Consider the following 23,954-nt stretch of genomic DNA (forward strand, 5'->3'; position numbering starts at 1 on the left):
ATTGTTTCATTATTAAATAAGTTTTGTGGTATCAAATTTCAATGTTATGTTATAATAATTAATAATTGAACACTAAAGTTCTATTTCAAGTATTTTTTTTAATGTATTGTTTACTTTTGTATTACAATAAGTAGAAGGAATTTTATTTTTGTTATTATGTATTATTTAAAAATACACAAAATATTCTTTTTAAATATAATTACTTTGTATTATTACAATAAAATGTTTTGTTCGGTCTTTTGCTAAACTTAAATAAAACACAAGTTCTACTAAAATTGTACTGAAATTTTGAAACTATGTGGATGGGAATAGTTTTTTTTTTCATCTAGATTTTTATGTAAAAAATGAATTGATCGAATAATACACAAATAAAATTGATAGCTAAGAATCAAATTATATTTTCATATCAGGCGTACAAAATAAAAACAAATATCATAAAATACGTTAAAATAACAAAAAGATTCGATTTTTAAATCGTCTGTATATAAGCATGATGGTATTTTGATAATAGTTTTTATTAAGATTGTGTTGATATTGCTAAACATTTTCTAAATTTACTTTCTTACCGACACATTTTAGGTTACACTGAATAATGGATAATAATTTATGTTGAATTATATTTATACTATTCGCTCAACTTTTAGATAACTTACTTGATACTCAAAATATACCCTGCCCTATATTATTGACCATAGATTAAAGACGAAATTCGTATTGTAAATTAAAATACATTAAAACAATAGATTGAATTGTATTTGTATGTAACTTTGATTCGATTTACATAAAAATACAACACAATCACAACTATTATAATTGTTTTATGAACTTTGTACTTAAATAATTATGAAACGGGTTAGAAAGACGGTATTGAATAAATTTGAATATTATTATGTATAATTATGTTTTGTTTTATTATAAATGTATTGGTCACTTGATGTCATTGTGTAAATAAAATTACGAATACTATTTTGAAATGTTTTTACTATAAATTGATCTGTTTATGTTATGATTAATTTAATGTTTTCATTATTAGTTAATAATTCTATTTAAATTTATGTTTGGTTTATTTAAAGTGGTTTTAATAGTTATTACTTGCCCTTGTTAAAATGCAATTAAAAATAATTGTCAGCTTAAAGTTGATTGATGTTATAAAACTCTTTGTCATTCCAGTCTCAATGTAAAGACTGAAGTGATTTTTTTAATGTTTTTTTTTTACGTTTTAGAATAAGATTTTAAGGTAAAGGGTAATTTTGCGAAATGCCTCAAAGTAAATTGGATTTTTAAATATTGTTGTTTTATTTATACGTTCTGTGTCTTTATAACAATAGCGATGTTTTTTACAAAAAGTTTTAAATTGGATTTATTTGTAGCTATTAAAATATTAGTTACTTAAAGATGAGACGATGTACTTGTACATAAGTAGAAATCGATTTACGTCTAGGTACGGTAAATAAAGCAGGTAGCAGGTAGACAATACCTCCTACAAATGAAAATGTTTATGAAAACGTTTACCATCAAAGTAAGCATCTGCTTACTCAAATAAAAAATAAGGTTTTTATATGTGCAGACTGTTAAGTGGATCCCGATCACTTAGCATTTTTTTATATTTGACGGGAGAGCAAATTACTACTCGCCTGATGGTAAGTGGTAGTAGAGTCCAAACGCGACGACGGCCAGTACAGTTGGGAAGAATGTTCTGCACTAGCCGCTCCCGCCTTACCGGCCCGCAAGATGCCTCTTCACGTCTCGTTTGAAGGAACTCGGGCTGTAACAGGAGGAGAACACGTAAGCTGGTAAGGAATTCCATTTTTTAGAAGTGTGACAAAGAAAGAAGTTGCCAAATTTCTTTGTGCTCGGGCATGGGCTTGCAATATTTAGCATTAGTTATCCACCGATTACCTGACAAACTAGCTAGACGACAATCCTCTTATAAACATTTTTTTTTATTAAATAGAAAATCGTATTTGTTTCGCAAAGCGTGTCACAGTATTGCACTGTACAACCTATCCTATCAATTTATGAGTATCGTTAAACCGTATACAGACGGAAGGCCAAGGTTTAATTTAAATCTGTTAACAAAGCTATTGTATTGATATTTAAATGAGATTGACTGAGATGAGCCTTTCGTTTTTTTTAGAAAATATGTAAGCGTAATTTTTATAGCCAATTTATATATCTTGAAATATCAAGCAGTCTTTCGTGCTAATAATTATGAAAAAAAAAGTGTAATGTCACATTTAAATTTTGGAATTAAACCAAATAAAATGTCAGTAAAATTTATCGAATAGATAAACGGTCATTTTTTTTTGTACGCTCTTTACATGAATTAGGTAACAGTTATTTTTTGTGTATCAAGCGGTCCCTTCGGGGATCAGCTGTTCGCGCATGTGCATCTGGTGCCGAGGGGCGCTCCGCCATTGACGTGTCGAGTGGCGTTGCGCGCACGTCCTTGCGCATTTACAGAAAACTATTCATTGCCGGTACACGTATCATACGCGCGGCGTTTACGTATTATCAGTGCGTTTGTTTGGTTCTCAGTGTGTAGATAGATATTAGTGCGTCCCACTGGGCTTTTCGCCAACATGGACGCGCTTTTGGCAGCGCTCGTCGCCCTCATGGCATTAGCCGCCGCGATGGCCGCCGTGCTGAGTACGCTCTCGAAAGCGGCAATTTTTGCGATCCTCGCAATCGCGCCTTGCGTCTATCGATACAGGAAACGAATTTATGTGATCGTGAAAACTTTACCAAGGGATTGCAAGTGAGTATTAAAATACTACGCCTAAAGATTGTGACATGTGACGTTTGACGTATGTGAATAAAATACTAGAAAAAAATATTTTTGTTATTTTCTAGTAGTAGTTTCCTGAATAATTAAATGGACGAAAACATTGTAAAAAATTAACATTTTAAATATCTCTGTAACAAAGAACCATAGTAGTTACTTTTAAATAGATAAGGTAGTTGGTTAATTTTTAATTACGAGATAATAAGTTTTTGTTTTTCGATTGTTTATTCAAATTAGAATAGCACCTTCATTTGCCTTAGCTTAACGATAAATATATTATGCTTATGATATTTTGTCGAGGTCTTATAAGCTTAATGTAAATATTGAAAAGACATATCTACTGAAAATCTGAAAGTTGTATAACACCCGGCATATATTGTAGAGTACATAGAAATCGTGCTAAGTTTGTAGGCGCTTAATAAATAGTAATTGAGTGTTGGTTATCATTAGTGTAATTTTAACATCCTCTTACATTGTCACAGTATTTTATTTAAATATATTTGTGTGTACCGTGCTCCTACCCATAATTAGACGTAGAAACACAAGTATAACAAGAGTAAATATTTGCGTACTAGTATATTTAAATAAAACTATGGCTGGTCGGTTGATACGCTTTTTGCATACTTATGTCTTTAATAGGTTTCGCGGTGATAAAGAAACCCTTTAATTTTTCATTCATCCGATGTCGAGTCTATATAGTTTTTAACACATAATTCTTGTTTAAATTTTATTAAGATAGATAGTTAAGTGTAATCTTTTTAGGATATTTTTTTAATCTTTCAGACCTTGGTATTGGTCCCACATTAGCCATAAGTGTTATACATTATTATATAACAAACTACCTACACTGTCCCGTTTTATGTAATCAAAACTATAACATTAAATCCACAATACTGTACTTGAAATAGAATCATATGTAGTATGTAGCTACACACGCGTTTAAGGATAAAATACGACATATGTAATTAATTCATATACACACGTTATCAATTATTAGCATATAAAAGTATTTTATATATACATTAAGTATACCAGTTACATTGATCCATATTTATTTGTTAAAATAACTTTAGTGGAAAGATTTAGTTTAAGTAAATGTTTTAAGTACGATTTTATTTAATGGTATTTGGAGTTAAGTAAATTTGTGATATTGACATGGAATTCATGTCATGTCTATCGCAGTTTCTGGGTTCCTACTTCCTATAGACTAGATATATATGGGGTTACCGTATTAAATCTCTTTTAGCCAAGGTCACCTCTTGCGACAAACAATTTCATGAAGTATCGATAAAACAATGTAATTACAGGCACAAGGGACATAAAATCTTAGTTCCCAAGGTTGGTGGCGCATTGGCTATAAGCGATGGTTGACATTTCTTACAATGCCAATGTCTAAGGGCGTTTGGTGACCACTTACCATCAGGTGGCCCACATGCTCGTCCACCTTCCTATTCTAAATCAAAAAAAAAATCACAACAATGATGATTTATTTATTTATAATAATAAAGATATCCTGGAATATTTTTCACACACGGCCATATGATCCCAAATTAATCTTCTACAAAGCTTGTGCTATGGAAACCAGACAACTGATATACTACATATATTATACTATATATTATCTATAGATATATGACATATACTACTTTTCTTTTGTAAATACTAATAATTATGTAGATAATTACACCCGGATTCAGGACAAACAGACATGTTCATGCACGCAAATGTCTGTCCTGAGTGGGAATCGAATTCACAACCTTTGGCGTGAAAGGCAAGTATCTACCAACCACGCCAACCGGTTCGTCGTTATTTCGACTTTATATATAATATATAACATAACAGGGATTGTATTCGCTATTTTTTTTTTTTTTTTCGAAATATGACCAACTTCGTTTGCCATGACTTAACTAAAAAAATATTTACTAAAAATGTCAAAATGATCGTTAATTACTAATAAATTGATTAAAAAACTGTCTATATTCTGTAAAATTGAATAAAGACCTAAAAATAGACGACTTTAAATTTTGACTTTAAATTTGAATACCAGCTGGTATATACCAATAGTTCTACTATATTATGCAAAAACAAACAGTTGATGAATATTATTAATAATAAAGAACTGGTCCACCTAACTATTTATGACATCTTTAATTTTACTTCCAATGTTCGGTGAGCAACTCACGCCTCATAACCTACAAGCAGATAGAACACTTATAATGCTATCACTTAGTTTTGATTTTTATTACCTTTTATTTTATAATATTAATTAATAATTATTGTTGATATCATTTTATAAATGCTAAAATTTGGATGTTTGTTCCTTTAGATAAGAACCAAGATACATTAGATCTCTAGAAAAGAACACGGAGTATTTTGTAAATTTTTAAAAAATCTTTGATTCTTGATTAGAGTAAGATAAATGGTCATTTATTTATATATAGAATAAATAAAAGACTGTACAAATTCGGCATCCGTCTCGCTTGCGCGTAGCGACATTTTTAAATAATATAATTACCTATTTAAAAAGGTTGTTAAGCAAATATCCGCGACACATAAATTTGAAACTACGTTGATCCACCAATCAGATCATACTCTCGTAATACTATTTTTTATTTTGTGATATAATCACAATCGACTAGGAAAAAACAAATATTCGTGTTGTTTTTTTGTATTATATAGGTGTTTTTATTAGTAGTGATTGGAATCTATGATCGTGTTTTGTGAAATTGTCATGTCTATATAATATTACGGATGAATTTAGTTCTTTTTATTTATTTAACGCACGCATTAACATATTGCTGGCGCCAACACGGTTAAGACTTCGATCGATATTTCTTAGGTACATGTTACTCTACATTACCGTTGGCTCCGCGGCGTATTTAAAGAATAAATTAGTTTAATGCCAAATAGCGATACGGTTTCGAAAGATGTTTTTTAAATATTAATTGTAACTCAATTTCAATTTTAATTATACACCCAACTGACAAAATTGACTTATAAACACTTTTTTATAAGAACGGAGATTCTGTAAAATAATTATTTGGGTCATGACTTAGATGATCTTATAAAGATATGTTAAAAGTAATTTTGATCTTAAAGATCATTCAAATTTATTACGTACTTTTATAGGCGATTATAAGAAATCCTTTAAAGTTTTTTAAAACAACAACTTTTTTATAAATGCACTTTTGCACTTATATTTATACTTTATATATTTATGAATAAAAATAGTTTACTCATATAATATAATTATTTAGTTTGATTGAATAATCAAGCATCTCAGAAACCAATTCGTACTTAGTAGTTTGCAGTATCTAAGGATTTTATTGAACTATTGTTCTTACTAACCGAAGCGTAGCGGTTAGAGTAAAATTATATTATTTTTGTCTACTACTATGATAGGTATGTGCAGGTTTTCTCAGGATGATTTCCTTCGCCACGAGGTACGAGATGAATTATAAACACAAGTTAAGCAACTGATAATTCAGTTGTGTATGCCTGCGATTGAACCCGCAATCACCAGTTAAGATGCACGTGTTCTAACTACTGGGGCATCTCGGCTTTTAAAAACATTACTTACATATTGATAAATACTAAAAAAAGTCTAATCAGACCTTACAAACCTTGTATACCATAGCTAATTATTTTCTTTCTTCGACTAGATTGCATTTTGTATGATTTTAAAAGTCATAACAGTTAGTAAAATTGCGCTGCCTTTTTCACTAAGAATTTCACCCTCGCTTGTTGTGAAATAAAAAAAATATATATAATGTATACATATATTTGAATAAAGAAAGTTCTGTGCTTACGCTTTAGCGTTAAAATTTTAAAAGTTTAAACCTAAACGAAGGCTCACAGCGATACACATCGTTACCATTTCAAGTACCGTCCCCAGGTTTTGGGAAGGTAGGCAAAAAATTAGTATCTATAATAAAAAAGCATAATTAATACTTATAGTTTACTCATATAATATAATTATTTAGAGTTTGCAAAAATGGGGTTACTCAGCAGAAATATGTTTTGATTCGTATACAAGAAGAAAGCTAAGCTAAACTGAAAACGAAGAAAGAACGAATGAATAATTATAATTAAAAAATATATTATTTAATTTTGTCACAAATTTTAGATTTTTTAAAATAGATATTTATTTATCAATTGTATATAAAATGTAATATGAAATATTTGCAAATAAATAGAACAGTTGCCTAAACATTCGGTAAAGATGTTATTATCAAGTAACGTAAGGTACGGAAATTTTTTTTTTTAAATGTTAACAAAAAACTCAAAATATAGATTACATATTGCATAACGAAACTTATATTATACAGTTTATAGTTTTAAAAAAAATACAAGAGTAAGACATTTGTCTTTTGTATAATGTGTACGGGTGATTATTCGGAATTACCAAAAGTTTTCTATTACAACCTGGCTTTGTTTAATCCGTTTAAATGAATGAAACTAATTTTGTATTTACGACTTTTTGCTTTTGCCTACTGACTTTTGTTTTGCCTTCAACACGGATTAAACTGATTGAACATTATTATTTTAGTTTAAAACTTCGGGTTAATTGCTATTTTTAATTACATTTATTTCTTTGTTAATTTGAAATCTAAATAATATATTTCAATATTGTTTTTGTTGATAGTCATTTTGGTTATAAGGTGAAATAAGAGCTTTGCGTTGAGAGCTCAGAAACGTAATCAAATTAAATTTTTGTTTAATAACTGTTTTTTTTTTAAATTTTACCTGTAATCCATATATGTCCTCCTCACTAGTTAAACTCAAATGTCATGTGAATTCAAGGTCAAAGTTGTTTGTTTACCTTTTTTCCTATTCCCATTGCAATAGACTATAAATATGCTTCATTAGAGTATAAGCCGACTGCTGTGTAGCTTGTTGTACTAATTTATTAATTCCGTATAAAACATTTACAAAGGGCACTTAATTAATTATATATTTAATTAATTGTTAGTTTGTTGTCAAGTAACTGTAAGTGATGGAAAAGAAATAATTTTTATGCGTCAGAAATGTATACAGGCTTATATATATATTATGATTTAATATTTATTAATTTAGTCAATAATAAATCACTCGAACCACAATAATACATTTTCTATTTTATTTCACATAAAAAAAATATAAATATTTAAAAAAACACGATCATCATGTTACAACCTTAAATCATAAAATACATTAACCACAAAATCGATTAATTTGGTACCCGGTCAATAAGATACACATAAATAAACAAAACTATAATTTGTTTAGTGTAATTACTAAATATGATTTATTACTTGTTGTTTTATTAGGTTTCATGACATACTTTTCTAGAAATACTTGATAAATGAATATGAAAATCGGAGAGTACCTACCTATATTATTATCAAAGAAATGTAATTTAAAAATGGTCAGTCATTTACTGGTGGTAGGGCTTTGTGTAAGCTCGTACTTGGTATTCTTGGTCCGGTTTGAAGGGTGAGTGAACCAGTGTAATTGCAGGCACAAGGGACATAACATCTTATTTGCCAAGGTTGGTGGCGTATTGGTGATGTAAGCGATGGTTAACATTTCTTACAATGCCAATGTCTATTGGGCGTCGGTGAACACTTACCATCAGGTGATCCATATGCTCCTCCGCCTACTTAATCTATATAAAAAAAAAATCTAATATCAATATGACCGGCCATTTATCAATGTAGGTACCAAATATTTAAATAAAGGTACTAAATAGGTACTGAATCCTGGCCCATATCTTAACGCTGGTTTGTCACTTTGTAGTCATTCTGATGCACACGACGAATTCTTAAAAGTACAAACCTGTTCCCATTATATGATGAAAATCTAAATGTAAATTTTATAATGACCTACATTTAAATACCTTTTGCAACTCTTTAAACTATAATGTAAATGTAAAGAATAAATTTATAATATAAAAATATTTCTAATACATACGTACAAACGATGTTTATTTTTTAAAGCTCATAAGAATCTAGGTAGATACGCAACACTTGCAGTGGTTATATGTAGCGAGCTAAAATTAAATTTGAACTTTGCTCATTGTGCGTGTGATTTCAGTTTTTCCTGTAGTTATCTTATAGTTAAAAAAGTTACATTTTAACTATTTCAAAAGATACCCGCTTATTATAGAAATATAATAAAAAGTTTATTATATATATAGGTTTCATAATTTATGGTAAAAATTTTATTCATTTGGATCTGTTTGTCTCATTAAAGGTTTTTTGGGTTGTGCGTCGAACATTTTAGTGAAAACAGACGATTATTTAATTACATATGTACTTACTGGTTGAAATCATACACCCTCCGTACTCAGTTAAAAACAAAAAAATGAATATTTCGGAGACTTATCGAACAGTTAACGTCAAAAATTTTATAAGAAATAAAATGAATGGGCCATTTATTTTTTGTTTAGGAATTCCGTATTTCGCATTATGATAATTGCTTTAATATATAGAGAGAGCAGAGAACTCTCTGCACGGAATCGCTACTCACATTTGTCTAACTTTAATACCTACTTAACACAACTAAATTATTAAAATAAAAACCTTATATTTTGAAGAATTATAAAAATGATATTTCACACAGATACTCGTAGCTGCGAAGTTTGACGTCTCTTTTGTCTTATCTCCTTTATCTTGACATTTTAATACAAACAAATCTGTTATTAGGATTTCACAATTTCATTCTTTCGCAACTTTGAAGGACTGGTAGTTCATCAGTGAAATACAATTGATTTTTTTTTATTTAGACATTTAATAAATGTTAAAATATTAGTTTTGATCATTCCAGGTAGCGAAATATTTGATTATTATCATCGGTATCTTTTATATTGTATAAGTATAAAGTATACGTCATATTTATAAGAATTATATTATAAAATTGTCGTATATTTTTTTATAATATTTATTATAAAAGGCGACTAATTAAAATTGTATAATTCGGAAGTGACTGTGCTAACCGGTCCCTTTTTTGTGACGGTACGATACGATCGAAATTCGTGTGACGGAGTTTTCCTTGGCATTGAGCGAGCCCGTCTGGGTACACTTATATTCATACTTATCACTTATTCTACCGCTAAACAGCGATACTTAGTATTGTTGCATTCCGGTTTGAAGGATGAGTGTGTCAGTGTAACTACAGGCACAAGGGACTTAATATAATTCTAAGGTTGGAGGCGCATTCGCGATGTAAGGAAGTGTTAATATTTCTTTACAGTGCCATTATCTATGGGCGATGGTGACCATGTACCATAAGGTGGCCCATTTGTCCGTCTACCTATATGATAAAAAAAGGAAATATTTTACGAATCTTAGGGTACTTAACAAAGTCATTAAAAAGCTTTTAAATTGGTTATTGATCGTGCGATTACAGTTTTATAAGTTATGAAACATTTCTCAGCGTTGCAAGTACGACCAAGGCTACGTGGTCTTCATTTAATTATAGGATTACGATCGCGTCGACTTCGCTGGAACGGACTAGCGCCGCAGTGCCGTTTGATCGTAGCCTAAACAGAATATTTCATTGGTCGATGGTATTCATGCATTTGACTGTTAAGTTTCAAGCAGATACGTACGTTATGTCTTGGTTAAAATTTTAATTTCACCTAAATTTCTAAAACGGGATGAGTTTATTACAGTGACTATAAACGATTGAAAAATAAAATAAATAGGTATAAGATTTTTTTTTTATATTTAGACACGCGATTCATTGATACGTGTGCCGAGGTACGAATACTGCATTGAATACTATACTAAAAACGTTGAAGTACTTCACGCATTAAACCTATAGGTACTTAATACTTATTTGTACACACAACCCTACTCTATTTTTTTTTTAATTTTGAACATAAAATTCTTGTTAAAGGACATGGTGATTATATTTTAAATATAAGAGATATATGAATATATCTATTTATAGTCGATATATTCATTAATTTATTTAAAAAAAAACATGCTTCGTAACTTATTTCGCAATAAACGCAAATCTATTTAAAAGCGCTTTTAACCTACATTACAAATCACGGCCCATTGATAACAAAGAGTATTATATACCGTGACATTAAATTTGATTAATAGTTTGTTGTTTCAACTATATAGTCTTTTTAATATATAAAATATCCAAAGTATCAAGGCGACGGTATGACATTTTTCTCGTATGAATATTTTATTAGAAAGCAGCCGCACAGTCCGTGGAAAAGTTCAATTAATATGGATCGATTTTTCTTTACCTACTTACATATGTATGTGTATTGTTGGATAAAACGTTATATAGATGCGGGTTGTAATTCTACGTAAAAGTACAATTACATTATATTTTTTTTATTGGGTCAACATAATTAACTCTTGAAATGGTGAATAGCTTATATATAAAAAAAATGGTTGTGGTACGTGTGGACACGTACCAAATGTGACATATATTTTGAGACTATTCGTTTAAGCTATTAGTTTAATAACTTAACCTTTTTATTTTCACAAATAATATTTTTACGTTTTATAATAAATTAGTAATGTTTAGTTAATATTCCTCGAATAATTGTTCCATGTCAGATTTCTATGGCGGTATGCAAACGCGATGGTGCGCTCGAAGCGATGGGGGCGCAACAATTGCACCGTGGCGGAGCTGTTCACGAAGCGCGCGTTGAAAAATCCCGATGCACCATGCTTTATTATGGTCGGAGACAAAACTTGGACCTTCAAAGAGGTATTAACTCATAGTTTAACGTCTTGGATAGAAAAATTACTACCTTCCAATTTACTTTGTTAAATAAGTTGGATAATAAATTGAGCAATTGTTTTCTTAAATAAAATTTCCTCTAACTTATGAAAAGAAGATCTTAAATAAGGCTTTTTTATAGTGTTGAAATGATTTACAGATTGCGGATAACTCGAACAGAGTAGCTAGGGTGATGCAAGATCATTTAGGCTTGAAACTAGGCGATGTTGTGTGTGTATTTATGCCCAATTGCGCCGAGTACGTGTATACCTGGCTCGGTATGGCGAAGCTCGGCGCAGTGTCTGCGCTCATCAACAATAACTTACGACACCGTCCGTTGCTCCACTGCATTCAAGTTGCTAAGGCAAAGGCGATTATCTTCTCTGATCCGTTGGCTAGTGGTGAGATTATAACTCTAACATTATTTGTATAGTATTATAAACGTTATACAACGTAACGCGATCATTCAATATTGTATTGCTGTGATCCCGTTTTAAGGGCGAGTGAGACAGTATAGTTACAGGCACGACGGATGTAAGATAATAAAACCCATATTGATTAGTGCATTGATCATTTCGTATTAACCTTACTCGAGAACTATGTAATTATTACAAGTGGAGGTGACTATTTATATTAGATGCCTCCCACGTCACGACTGCCTTCATGGTATAAAATTATTAATGGATTAGGAAAATGAAATAATCAAATTAAATAGATATCAGAAAATTTAAACAATATTTAATTTAATTAAAAGTTTAAAAAATATTAATATAAATAATAAATGTCAGTTTAATGGAAAGCATATTAGATTGAACATTAGATACCTACTCACTTAGAGTGAATTTATTATGATCGGCGGTTGGTAGACTAGACTTGGTTATTGATTTCTACGTGTTTTCCAACCCACGGTCGCTTAACCTATAAACAGTTTTTTATTTATAATGATACAAATGAATACAGGCTTATAGCGTGTTTAAGCTAGATCTAATTACCACTACAATTCTCGCGTAGGTATGTAATATTGAAATAATTGCAAGCAATTGCTCTGAAAAAATTGTTTTATTTTTTACTTAATGTGTATTGAAAATCTAACATGATGCAGTCACCATAGTTTCTTTTATTCTTATAGGTTCGTTTATTACGGAAATTATTAAACTATCATTCGATTTCCGTTATTTCATTTATTAGGAGTCGCCCTGTATGTTATGACATTACACATTTGTCAGACTTACCTGGCCGCCTGTCTGACGCCGACCTTGGAAATATTGTATATACCTACTGATTGGATATACTTGGATATACTGCTGGTAGATTTATTTTCCACAACAATATGGTTGGTTGGAGCACTTAGATATGTCACATACTATTGTTAAATGCGCTTAATCGGCTTAAACTATCCACGGGTTGTGATAGTTCAATTATTATATCCTACGCAAAACAATTATTTATTATTGAAATATACTTTTTCCTATCTAGCAATCGCAGAATTAGGGGATCAGCTTCCACCGGAGCTGAAGCTTTTCCAGCTGTACGGGGATTGTGCGCCTGGAGTCATTGACCTACGCGCCGAAATGTACAAACATCCACCAGAATACCCGATAGTGACGGAAAAACCGCAGTATAAAGACACTCTTCTGTACATATACACGTCCGGAACTACCGGGATGCCTAAAGCTGCCGTGTTACCAAATTCAAAGTAAGTGTGAGACAAAAGTTTTTATTATCTTTAAATATATTCATTTCTAATGTTTGTATAATACAGACTTAGTTTTTGTCGAAAGATGAGGAGATGTAATGTTATCTCTTTTTTGTGGTGGTAAGGCTTAGTGCAAACCTGTACCAAAATCCTCGATTGGATCCAATACGGTTAAACTAAAGATAACCTAAAGATTTGTAATGTTTAATAATATTAATATTCGGAGGCAGAATGAGACCACTTACTATTTAGTCATTTAATCAGTTAGATAACATTTTAGCTAGCTTAACATTCGCCCTATAATATCAATAATATCAAAGTATTGTATATACTGATTATTATATTTAGATAAATTTATTATATACTTAGGTGTACTACAATAACAAAAAGAATAAAATACAATACAGTAACAAAAAGAATAAAATACTTTTAGTAAAAGATCTGATTTGCCCAGGTACTTGTTAATAGTGGTGGCAACGGTACACATGCTCGGGCTCCGCTCGTCGGACCGCATGTACAACCCGCTGCCGCTGTACCACACGGCGGGCGGGCTGGTGGGCACGGGCGCCGCGCTGGTGGACGGCATCCCCTCCGTGCTGCGCAACAAGTTCTCCGTCACCAACTACTGGACTGACTGCATCAAGTATGACTGCACGGTGAGTCCTAGCTATCACACGAATCTCCAAACCAATGGCGGTCACGTGTTCGCTTTGGTTGTTTAAGTTAATTTGTTCAATAAACAATCGATCCATAATCAGATATTGCATGAACTAAATGACACGAATGGTTAATATTCTCATTGTTTGTTCCTAGTAGCATAGGTTCCACTTGATTTGGTTTTGTAATCTTTATAAAGCTGAATGAATATATTATGGATTTCGGTGCATTTTAAATGTTTTTACAAACACCATTGATACCATTGAAAAATGTATCACAGAACAAAAATTTCTTCCATTGTTATGTTACCAAATCAAATCTTTGTTAATATATATTTATATTTTATTTTACAACACCATTTCATTTAAAATTACTTATATGCACTTTAATTTCAATTCGCAAAGTTCCGATAACAATATTGCCGACATTCAAAATGTCATCTTTTCACGAATACAGGTTAATTAGATAAGCGAATGTTGTCACGGAAATTGAAGGTTAAAGTTGTTTATTTATCTTCGCGTCTGCTTTGGAATCGGCTACAGTTTTCTTTGTACATTAATTTCTTCAAATGTGTTTAGTATTGTAAGTGTATGTAAAGTGTATACATAATATATGGCACTTGCACTGATGGTAGAGCTTTGTATTTACAGTGTAATTACAGGCACAAGGGACATAACATCTTAGTTCCCAAGGTTGGTGGCGCATTGGTGATGTAAGCGATGGTTAACATTTCTTACAATGCCAATGTCTATGGGTGTTGGTGGACACTTACCATCAGGTGGCCCATATGCTCGTCCAACTTCCTATTCTATAAAAAATTTGGCGGGTGCGCGGTGGTCAGGTGGCGCAGTACATCGGCGAGATGTGCCGCTACCTGGTGTCGGCGCCCGCCCGCGACACGGACACGCAGCACCGCGTGCGCATCCTGGTGGGGAACGGCATGCGGCCCGCCATCTGGCAGCAGGTCGTCGATAGGTAAGCGAAGCAGCGAATGTTGTCATACCTCACTACCAAATTAAAGCTTTAAAAACATTTGCAATAGTATTTTTTAATAATATTAATTAACTTATACGGATTGCGACGTCTGCGAATTAGAAGTTTGCGTTATGATTTTGGAAGCTGATGTAGTGTTCTAAAATATATCGAAAATATATAATAATATGATAGGATTAGTTCTTAACATTACTAATATTCTACATTATTAATTACGTTTAAAAATAAACAAATAATATTGATCCCAATACAAACTAGCCAATAAACTAACGAGGCAATCGATATGATAAACTCACCGTTGAACTCATCGTTTGAACTCTTCATCATCACCAGCATCCTTTAAATGTGTATAACAGCTTTATGTGTGTTATTCTATTATAATCTTATGTTTAGGTTCAAGGTGCCGCAGATAAATGAAATATACGGAGCGACGGAGGGGAACGCCAATATTAGTAAGTGCACTATTTATTATCTCGAGTATTTGATTGTATTGTTTGATTTAGCACAAAATAAACACATTCTATATTTGTTTAATAATAAATATTGCAGCAATCCTTATAATGAATAACTTTTTATTTATTATGACAATTTATATTTTTATACGACCAGTTATTATGAATAAAATCATTTATGAATATGATGATCAACTAATATAGAAAACTAAGAATTTTTGAAGAGCATGCTTTAAATGTGTTATTTTAATTAAAAAAGTTAACGAAAATGAAAAAAAAAACTGTGCCTAATCTTTAATTATATTAAAAATGCAAAAGTGAGTTTTTTTATTTGTTTCTTTCTCATGTCTTAACTAATTAATTGTACATCATTAAATTTTGCTTACTTCACGTCAAAGGTACAAAATCGACATTGGTTAACTAACACTAAAATGATTTTAATATAATATATATCATTTACAATAGAATCATGACTACCGACCCCCTATCTGTTTGCTATACTCGTACTTACTAATCAAAATTGTATCATTACGAAATTCGGATCTTTGATTTGTAAAACTAAAAGATAAGTATTTTCTAAACGCGTCTAATAAAACTTTACGCAAAACGTTTTATAAATAGCCACTCAATTAAACTATACATTGTCTAATGTTGTAAAACAAATGTAACAAACGAGAAGTTAATTTTAAATGTCAACGACATTAAAATAGTTGGCAATTAATTACATCTAATAATAGATTGCATCAGAGTCGTCTGTAAACTGCACTATCCTATACTACGTGTAATTATTGTGTATAATGACAGCTTCGTTATTACAATGGAATATAATAGATATTAAAATCTTATACAATGCACAGACAGATAATTACGATAGTAAACAAAACTAACTTATGTTTCACTTTCGTTTAAAAATTGAAATAAGTCGTAACAAAGTAGAGATACTGTAGTGTTTCTAGAAGGAACAAATTTGAGCTTGTTCAAGTATTTCATTTACATTGAAAAGAAATTAAATATTAATTAATTTGAGGGGCTAAATTAATAAGTTTAAAAACTTATGTTATAATTAAATGAACGAAGAAAGAAAAAAAAAATACAATTCTGAAATATGTAGTTCAGAATTTTGACGCACTTAAGCAAGAGTATTTTATTTAAATAAACATACGAAAAAAACGATTTTTCTTTGCTCATAGTTGACTATGAATTTTTAGACCCGATATCATCTTTTATTCTCAAGATAAATAACAGAGTCGTAAGTTAAATTCCAGAACACGTCGAATAATTTAAAGTAAATGTGAGATGTTTTTATCGTGATTACGAATACGTTGTTGTACTTTGTCCTTAAAAAGATAACTAAGATAATTAACCTTTAAATTTAAACTTAGTAGATAAATAATATTCCTCGGCGTTTGTTAACTGAGGTACCTACTTATTTATTACGTTATATCTAATACGATGTAATTAATACACTTTATTGTAATGAAGTTGTCGATATCATAAATAAGTTAATATTAAGTTTGCAAAGCTCGTAGATTTATAGGTCGCGGGTAAATGTGCAAGTCGCTGGTTCGTGAACCAATGGACTACTCTCGCCTGTCAACTCTCTCCACTCTTATTCTCTCACTGACTCTCGTACCCACTCCTAGCACTAGCATTACGCCTAGTTGGAGTAAAAAAAATTAAGTAGTCCTTGAAAACTGACAATGCAACTATTTTGTTTTGTATGTGGTTCATTAATTATAAAATTATTTAAATTCCGGTAACCGTAGGTAAAATATTATTATTATTATTACATACCATTATATATTAAATAGTAAACACCTAACAAAAGTTACAGAGTTTATTGTAAATGATTAAATAAAGGTGACCTGTATAATAATTATTTTTATTCAATAATAAAACAGTATAAATTATTTACGTATTTCATGTTTTTAATAATATAAATTAAAGGTATAATAGACATGGACCGTTCATTGATGGTATCTTAGTGATTTATAATTTTTCATAATAATAATGTCTGTCGTTTTTAACTTCGTAGTTAACGTGGACAACACTGTCGGCGCGGTAGGTTTCCTTCCCAAGCTGGTGCCGACGATCCTGCACCCGATCGCGCTTGTCCGCACAGACGACTCCGGCGAACTCGTGCGCGGACCAGACGGGTTCTGCATTCGTTGTCTACCCAGTAAGTGTTTCAAGTTTTCGTTTATCTGTTGTGTACAACTTCATTTTAAGCTACACTGCAACGCAATTTATTAATCAAGAGAATGCTTGCACGCGATCACCCTTTGGTGTTGGTCAAAAAAATAATCAATAATCCATTTAAATAATTTAGGACATGTTAATATATTAAAATAAGGTAGTCTGATATGTGCGTAATTTTTTTGTAGTATACATATATGTGACATTTGCATACCATCCTATGGTTGTTGTGGCGGCATTTTAACCATTGTAACATGAAAAATGTACCTACAACTCTGCAAATAAATAATTTAAATTTGAATTCAATAGCAGGAGGAATAAACAAAAAACATATTTTTGATTATACTTATATATTTATTACAAACAATTTTTACTAAAGTAATATGTTTTCAATATGTATACCACACAATTACACTCAACAACACATAATTTCCTTTATTTTTCACTTTCAAATTCACCTCCGATAACAACTTCGCCATTATTTGCCGAACAGTAGGTAGGTACAGATAATGGCACATCAACCATGGGTGTTGTAAAATGTATGCTAATCGAATGAAGAAAGAATTATATTTAAATTTTTATTAAAGTTATCAACGCATATATTAATAGCGTTTGATAAAAGCGATGGATATTGAAGGTATGAGCTATGTAAATAAAACAATAAAATTAAATTCAATACAAACTCAAAATATGGGTTATAAGAGGAATAATTAGATAATTTTACAAAAGTGAGACTTAAAACATTCGTCGCTAATCTTTTAGTATCGATATATGTAATATGCATTGGTTTCTTCAAAAGCTATCTTAGTATACACTAATGTTATAAATATCCACTTAATTATATTTAATAATGGTATTATTAATGCGATTGGACGGATACGGTTTTCCGGTTCTACCTCCATAAACTCGAATAACGGAAGAAGTTGTCACGCGTTCCATGCTTATAGAATGCTTTTGTACCAATAATTTTAAATATATTATTATGCAACTCAGCAGCAGCAAAACCACTGCGATGGAGATGCTCGGCATGGATCGGAGAGGCTACGAGATCTGTTGATATAATGCATTCGTGTTCTGCTCGTGGCTAGGCAGAGCTCTCCCCCCGCACTCCTCGCTGCGCGAGGCTATCCCGGCTGCCGTACTTCTCAGAGCCGTCTGAAATGGGACACACGAGACTCCCACCTCACGAACCCAGGGTTACGCCCTATATTTAAAGCCACATGCGTCGCAGTGGAAGTCTTTAGAAAGGTACTCGGTTCCCTGGGGGAACGGGCTGCGGTTACGGCCTTCCAAGCTAATTCTCTGCCGAACATCGCCGACATCGCCGTCACTATTTTTCGCAGGGAGAAGCCCTATCCAACCTCGCGGATCAGAATCTCCGTCTTCGCAATCAACGCGGGGCACGCCTCCGCCGTTTGAGGTCGAGTTCTCTAACATCCGTGGACGCCACGCTAACCTCAACGCTGTCCACCACCATCTCGAGACAGCACGGCCAGCAATGTTGTTTCTCACGGAGACACAAATACTCCGTCCTGCCGATACCAGCTACCTTAATTATCCCGGCTTACATGCTTGAAGAATCCTTCAAATCGAAAGCCGGAGTATGCTTGTTCGTCGGGACGGATGTTTGTTGTCACCGACTGCGCTGCTTGGAGGACCCCTCCTTCTCCATGTTAGTGGTACGTGTGGACCTGGTTCGTCAGAGTCGAGTCTACGTGTGCCTCTACAGATCCCACAATGGTGACTTGGAGACAAGCCGATTATTTGACCATCTTAGTGGAGTGGCAAATGCTGCGCAAGAGCAGTTTCGTAACGCGGAATTAGTTTTTAAAATCCCCCATTTTAATGCACACCGTGAATTATGTTTGAAATCCCTCAAAACTGACCATGCTGAAAGGACTGCTCATGCTTTTGCTCTCACACATGACTTGACCCAACTGGTTGATCAGCCCACCAGGATTCCAGACATTGATGGGCAAGCGCTTTCTCTATTGAACCTTCTGCTGACTTCTCACCCGGTGAAATATCAGGTTGTGGTTCAAGCTCTACTTATTTCTTCGGCTCACAGCCTTATATCTACCAAAAGTGCCACAGGCCAAGCTGCCGCCACCAGCAGTATGCAAACATCGCGTTTGGCACTTTAAGTCGGCAGATTGGGACGGGATGCGAGATTATTATGCGTCAGTCCCTTGGAAGCATCGATGCTATAGTGGGAATGACCCGACAGCTAGTGCCGCTGCTGTTGCTGATGAGAATCATAGTTCCTTTTATGAGACGCTATCCGAAGGCCGAACGCTAAGCCAAGATCGCCTAGTGATTAGAACGCGTGAATCTTAACCGACAATCGTGGGTTCAAACTCGGGCAAGCACCACTGAATTTTCAGGTGTCATTTCATGTTAATTTGAGATTATAATTCATTTCGTGCTTGACGGTGAAGGAAAACATTGTGAGTAAATCTGTATGTGTCTAACTTCATTGAAAATATGCCACATGTGTACTCTACCAACCCGCATTGGAGCAGCGTGGTGGAATAAGTTCCAAACCTTCTCCTCAAAAGGGAGAGAAGGCCTTAAGCCCAGCAGTGGGACATTCACAGGCTGTTACTGTATCCGAAGGCCCAACTCGCAGATCTTATCGACAACGATGTTCACCCCGAGCTCGATGTTTTGTTTTTTCTTTCGAAATACTCCTCCGATGCCAGCACCAACGTGTCGTCTGTATAACAAACGATGCTGACACCTTCAATGTTATTACCAGAGATAACCGGATACATCTGGGCTTCATGTTATATATATATATACATATACATATTACACTGGTATAAAAATCTAATTGGGACGAAATGTACTTACTTGTTGGTTGCCTCAAAGAAATCGTTATGTCTTGGTCGCGATAAGGTCGCCAATGTTGTATACTAATTAGGTTGTATCCCATATGGTATGTAATATATGTTATATAATATATAAAAATTTCAGATCGTTGTAATTTGTACATATGACTTTTTTTAATATTATATAACATTGTCAAATGCGTAAGCGATGAAAGGTAAATTCATTCATAGTTTATAACATACACGCATATGTCTGAAATTATAATGTAACTTCGTTTAAATAAAATCACACCATGATACTTATTCGTGATGTCTACACATATAAGGACGTTCGTTTGTTTGTGTAATGATATTAATGAGGTGTTCTGTATTCCAGACGAGCCCGGCATGTTCATCGGTCTAATCGCGCAGGGCAACGCGGCCAGGGAGTACTACGGGTACGTCGATAAGGTGAGATTAGAATTTGATGTTGTATAATTAATAAAGCTGATGAATCCGGATCTTCAGTTTTATTAAATATATTTATTCTAATGATGTATTATGTAACACAAACAGAAAGATAGTAAATCTCATATAACTTTGCGTATAGAGTGACAGCAACAAGAAGCTGGTCCGTAACGTGTTCCGCGCGGGCGACGCGGCCTTCGTGAGCGGAGACATCCTCGTGGCGGACGAGCTCGGGTATCTGTTCTTCCGCGACCGCACCGGCGACACGTACAAGTGGAAGGGGGAGAACGTGGCCACGGCCGAGGTGGAGGACGCCGTGCGCGCCGCGCTGCAGCAACGGGACTGCGTCGTGTACGGGGTGTCGGTGCGTACCGTGTAGGCAGATTCACCTTCACCCATAGGCGTCAATGCTTTGATGATGTGCTGGCATAAGCGTGGACTCTCTTAGAAAGATCTGTGGAATCCGCCAAAAGTCAGTAAGTTCGTGTAATCACAGGGCGGAACTCGCCTTAAGAAATATAAAACACTTCTTAGGCCGTCAATGCACTCTTAATTACGGAATCCAAGGTGTTACTCTATGATACAATTTGTTATTATTTTGATATGCTAACAAGTCTCCGTCCTGCCGGCTGCAGATCCCGCAGACGGAGGGGCGCGCGGGCATGGCGGCCGTGGCGCTGCGCGCGGCGGGCGCGGCGTGCGGCGCGGCGGGCGCGGGGGGCGCGGGGGAGGCGCGCGCCGACGCGGCGGCGGACGCGCGACAGTTGTCGAGCGCGCTCGACCACGCGCTGCCGTCTTATGCGCGACCACTCTTTCTGCGCTTCGTGTCCGATATTGAAATCACCAGTTAGTACTTAGTATAGCAGGCTACCGATTTTAGTTCATAGGAACCGTTCTGATCGACGTTCGTTCGACGCTTCCACCTATACACTTAATGGAGACAATAACTTATTTTATATATTTTATCTCCATTCTTGGGGTTAAAATTATTATGCATTGCTATATATGGATGCGGGGGCTACTCTGATCGGGATGGTTGACATTCTATGGAGGAGACTTTCGTCCAGCAGTGGGCGACGATAAGCTGAAAAAACAATACATTGCTAAAGTACTGAGTTTAATTCAAAACTATATCTAATTACTGCAAGATTTGTGCATAGATAAGGTCGTATTCAACTTTAACAATATTTTCTTTTAAAAGTGGTTTCTGTTCCAAATTTTTATTACTTTATTTGGCGTTAACCTTTGTTATTGATGTTATATACAAGATTAAAACAATCCTGTGAAATTGTAACGACCAAATATAATAAATTTATTTTCCAGGTACATTCAAACTAAAGAAACTGAAATACCAAAAGGAAGGTTTCGATCCAGATGTGATTAAAGATCCACTGTTCTTCAGATCAGGCGCAGAATTTGTACCGCTCACTACACAGCTTTTCAACGATATATGCAACGGTCGCGTTAAACTATAAACGTCCACCAACAAGACGCTGTCTCGATATATTATAGTAAAATACATTTGTTGTTTTAGTTACACGCTTGACAAACCATGGAGAACTTCTGCAAATAAGCCGACATTAATATATTAACCATGAGGTTGTTACAATTATTTATTTTATAACTTTATATCGTTTACTTATACTCATTAGAATAATTCAAAAGATGAAATTAAAAAGTTTACACAATTACTATACTTTCGATTTTGCACTATGGTCAGTACGAGCGTCGTAACTACTATTGCAAATGGACCATTGGCGAAATGTCACCAGACTTGTCATAGTAACGTAAAACAGACTATAGTCTTAAGTCGGAGTTTAGGTTGAATGTTTATACTCTCGTCAACGAACCAAAAGTGTAAGAAAATTATCGGTGGCTAGAAAAGTAAACTGAATGCGTTCAATCGTTGCCCTAAAGGGCTGTTAATAAAAGAAAAAAAAACTCATTTAAACAAAATTACATTTATATTTTTTTGCACTTTGGTCTCATTGGTAGCAATACAGGGAAAGGAATTAAAAATATATAATAGTGTTAATTATTACACCTGTCTCAACTACACTACACTAATCAGCTGTTTAAGGTCTGAGACCTTCAAAATTTAATATCCCATTAGGTTAATAAAAAAAATGCGAATTTCTTTAGATTTGTTATTGAAATTAGTTAAACCTCTTTTATATGTATATGTAAGCTTTATAACATATGTGCTGTGATCTGATGGTTTTTTTGTAAAGACTTGCGACTTTAAATATAATTGTAATTCATTTTATAATGTAAATTATTTATTGACAATACAAGTGCGAGTCAATTTAGTGTCATATCGTAGATTTTTATTAGTCGCAATATAGATTTAAACAAAATCAAAGTTTTGTACTTAGTCTACTATAGACAATCATTTAAATAATATTCTCTTTTCAATAATAACAATATAAATCACTGAAAAATATCTCAAAATAGTCGCAGTTTTCTTATTGCTTGCTAAGTTTTCTATTTGCATATGTTTTGCAAGTCGAATTATATTTAGTCAGGCGCATGGCCTCTCTCATTGTTTTTGTACATTACCAGACTATATCATAGTCGTAAATCACAATTAGTCACAAATCAAACTTTATAAAATATTGTTTGTGAAAAAGACCAATACTTTGCCTCGATGATTAATGAATATACTTACTGAATGTAATGAATGAAATAATTGATTTTAATTGTATTTTTTCACTTTTTGTATAAATTTAAAGTTTTATTTAAATCACATAAGTACAATGCCATTGATATTTATTATAGACTGGTCATTTTGAAAGCAATATTGACATTCACTTATTTAATTCAATATATAATTATAGCACCAATAATACCGTTTGTAGCTAAATCGTAGATAACATTCCGCAGTCTAGTCTTTTAAGTTGTGTTTTAGGGTTCCTATATTTAATATTCATTTTCGAATACCTACAATACGCATAGCAACGTTTATAAATATAGATCTTGATTGTGCCTTGTTACAAGGACCGCAATAGAAAGGCTGTACTGATTGCTCGGGGAAAATACTGTAAGTTGTAAATAAAAACCTGCAAAAAAATTGTTTTTCATTTCATTATTTTTTAAGATGGAACTTTGAATTTAAAGAAGGTCACTCGCAAAAATATGTTAATTGTACTGAGACGAATAGAAATTGT

General features: G+C 33.1%; 1 protein-coding gene across 1 annotated transcript; it reads left to right on the top strand.

The window, feature by feature from the left end:
• Nucleotides 1-2,407: 2,407 nt before the first annotated feature.
• On the top strand, nucleotides 2,408-23,858 carry LOC126781045 (long-chain fatty acid transport protein 4-like). Its single transcript, XM_050505813.1, has 12 exons — nucleotides 2,408-2,758; nucleotides 11,350-11,503; nucleotides 11,676-11,916; nucleotides 12,992-13,211; nucleotides 13,666-13,867; nucleotides 14,710-14,843; nucleotides 15,255-15,313; nucleotides 17,349-17,492; nucleotides 20,717-20,790; nucleotides 20,930-21,151; nucleotides 21,423-21,633; nucleotides 22,111-23,858. The coding sequence occupies exons 1-12, from the start codon at nucleotides 2,583-2,585 to the stop codon at nucleotides 22,260-22,262; spliced, it is 1,989 nt and encodes a 662-aa protein (XP_050361770.1). The 5' UTR covers nucleotides 2,408-2,582; the 3' UTR covers nucleotides 22,263-23,858.
• The last annotated feature ends 96 nt before the right edge of the window (nucleotides 23,859-23,954 follow it).

This window comes from Nymphalis io, chromosome 3 (assembly GCF_905147045.1).
Source record: "Nymphalis io chromosome 3, ilAglIoxx1.1, whole genome shotgun sequence".
Taxonomy (NCBI): domain Eukaryota; kingdom Metazoa; phylum Arthropoda; class Insecta; order Lepidoptera; family Nymphalidae; genus Nymphalis; species Nymphalis io.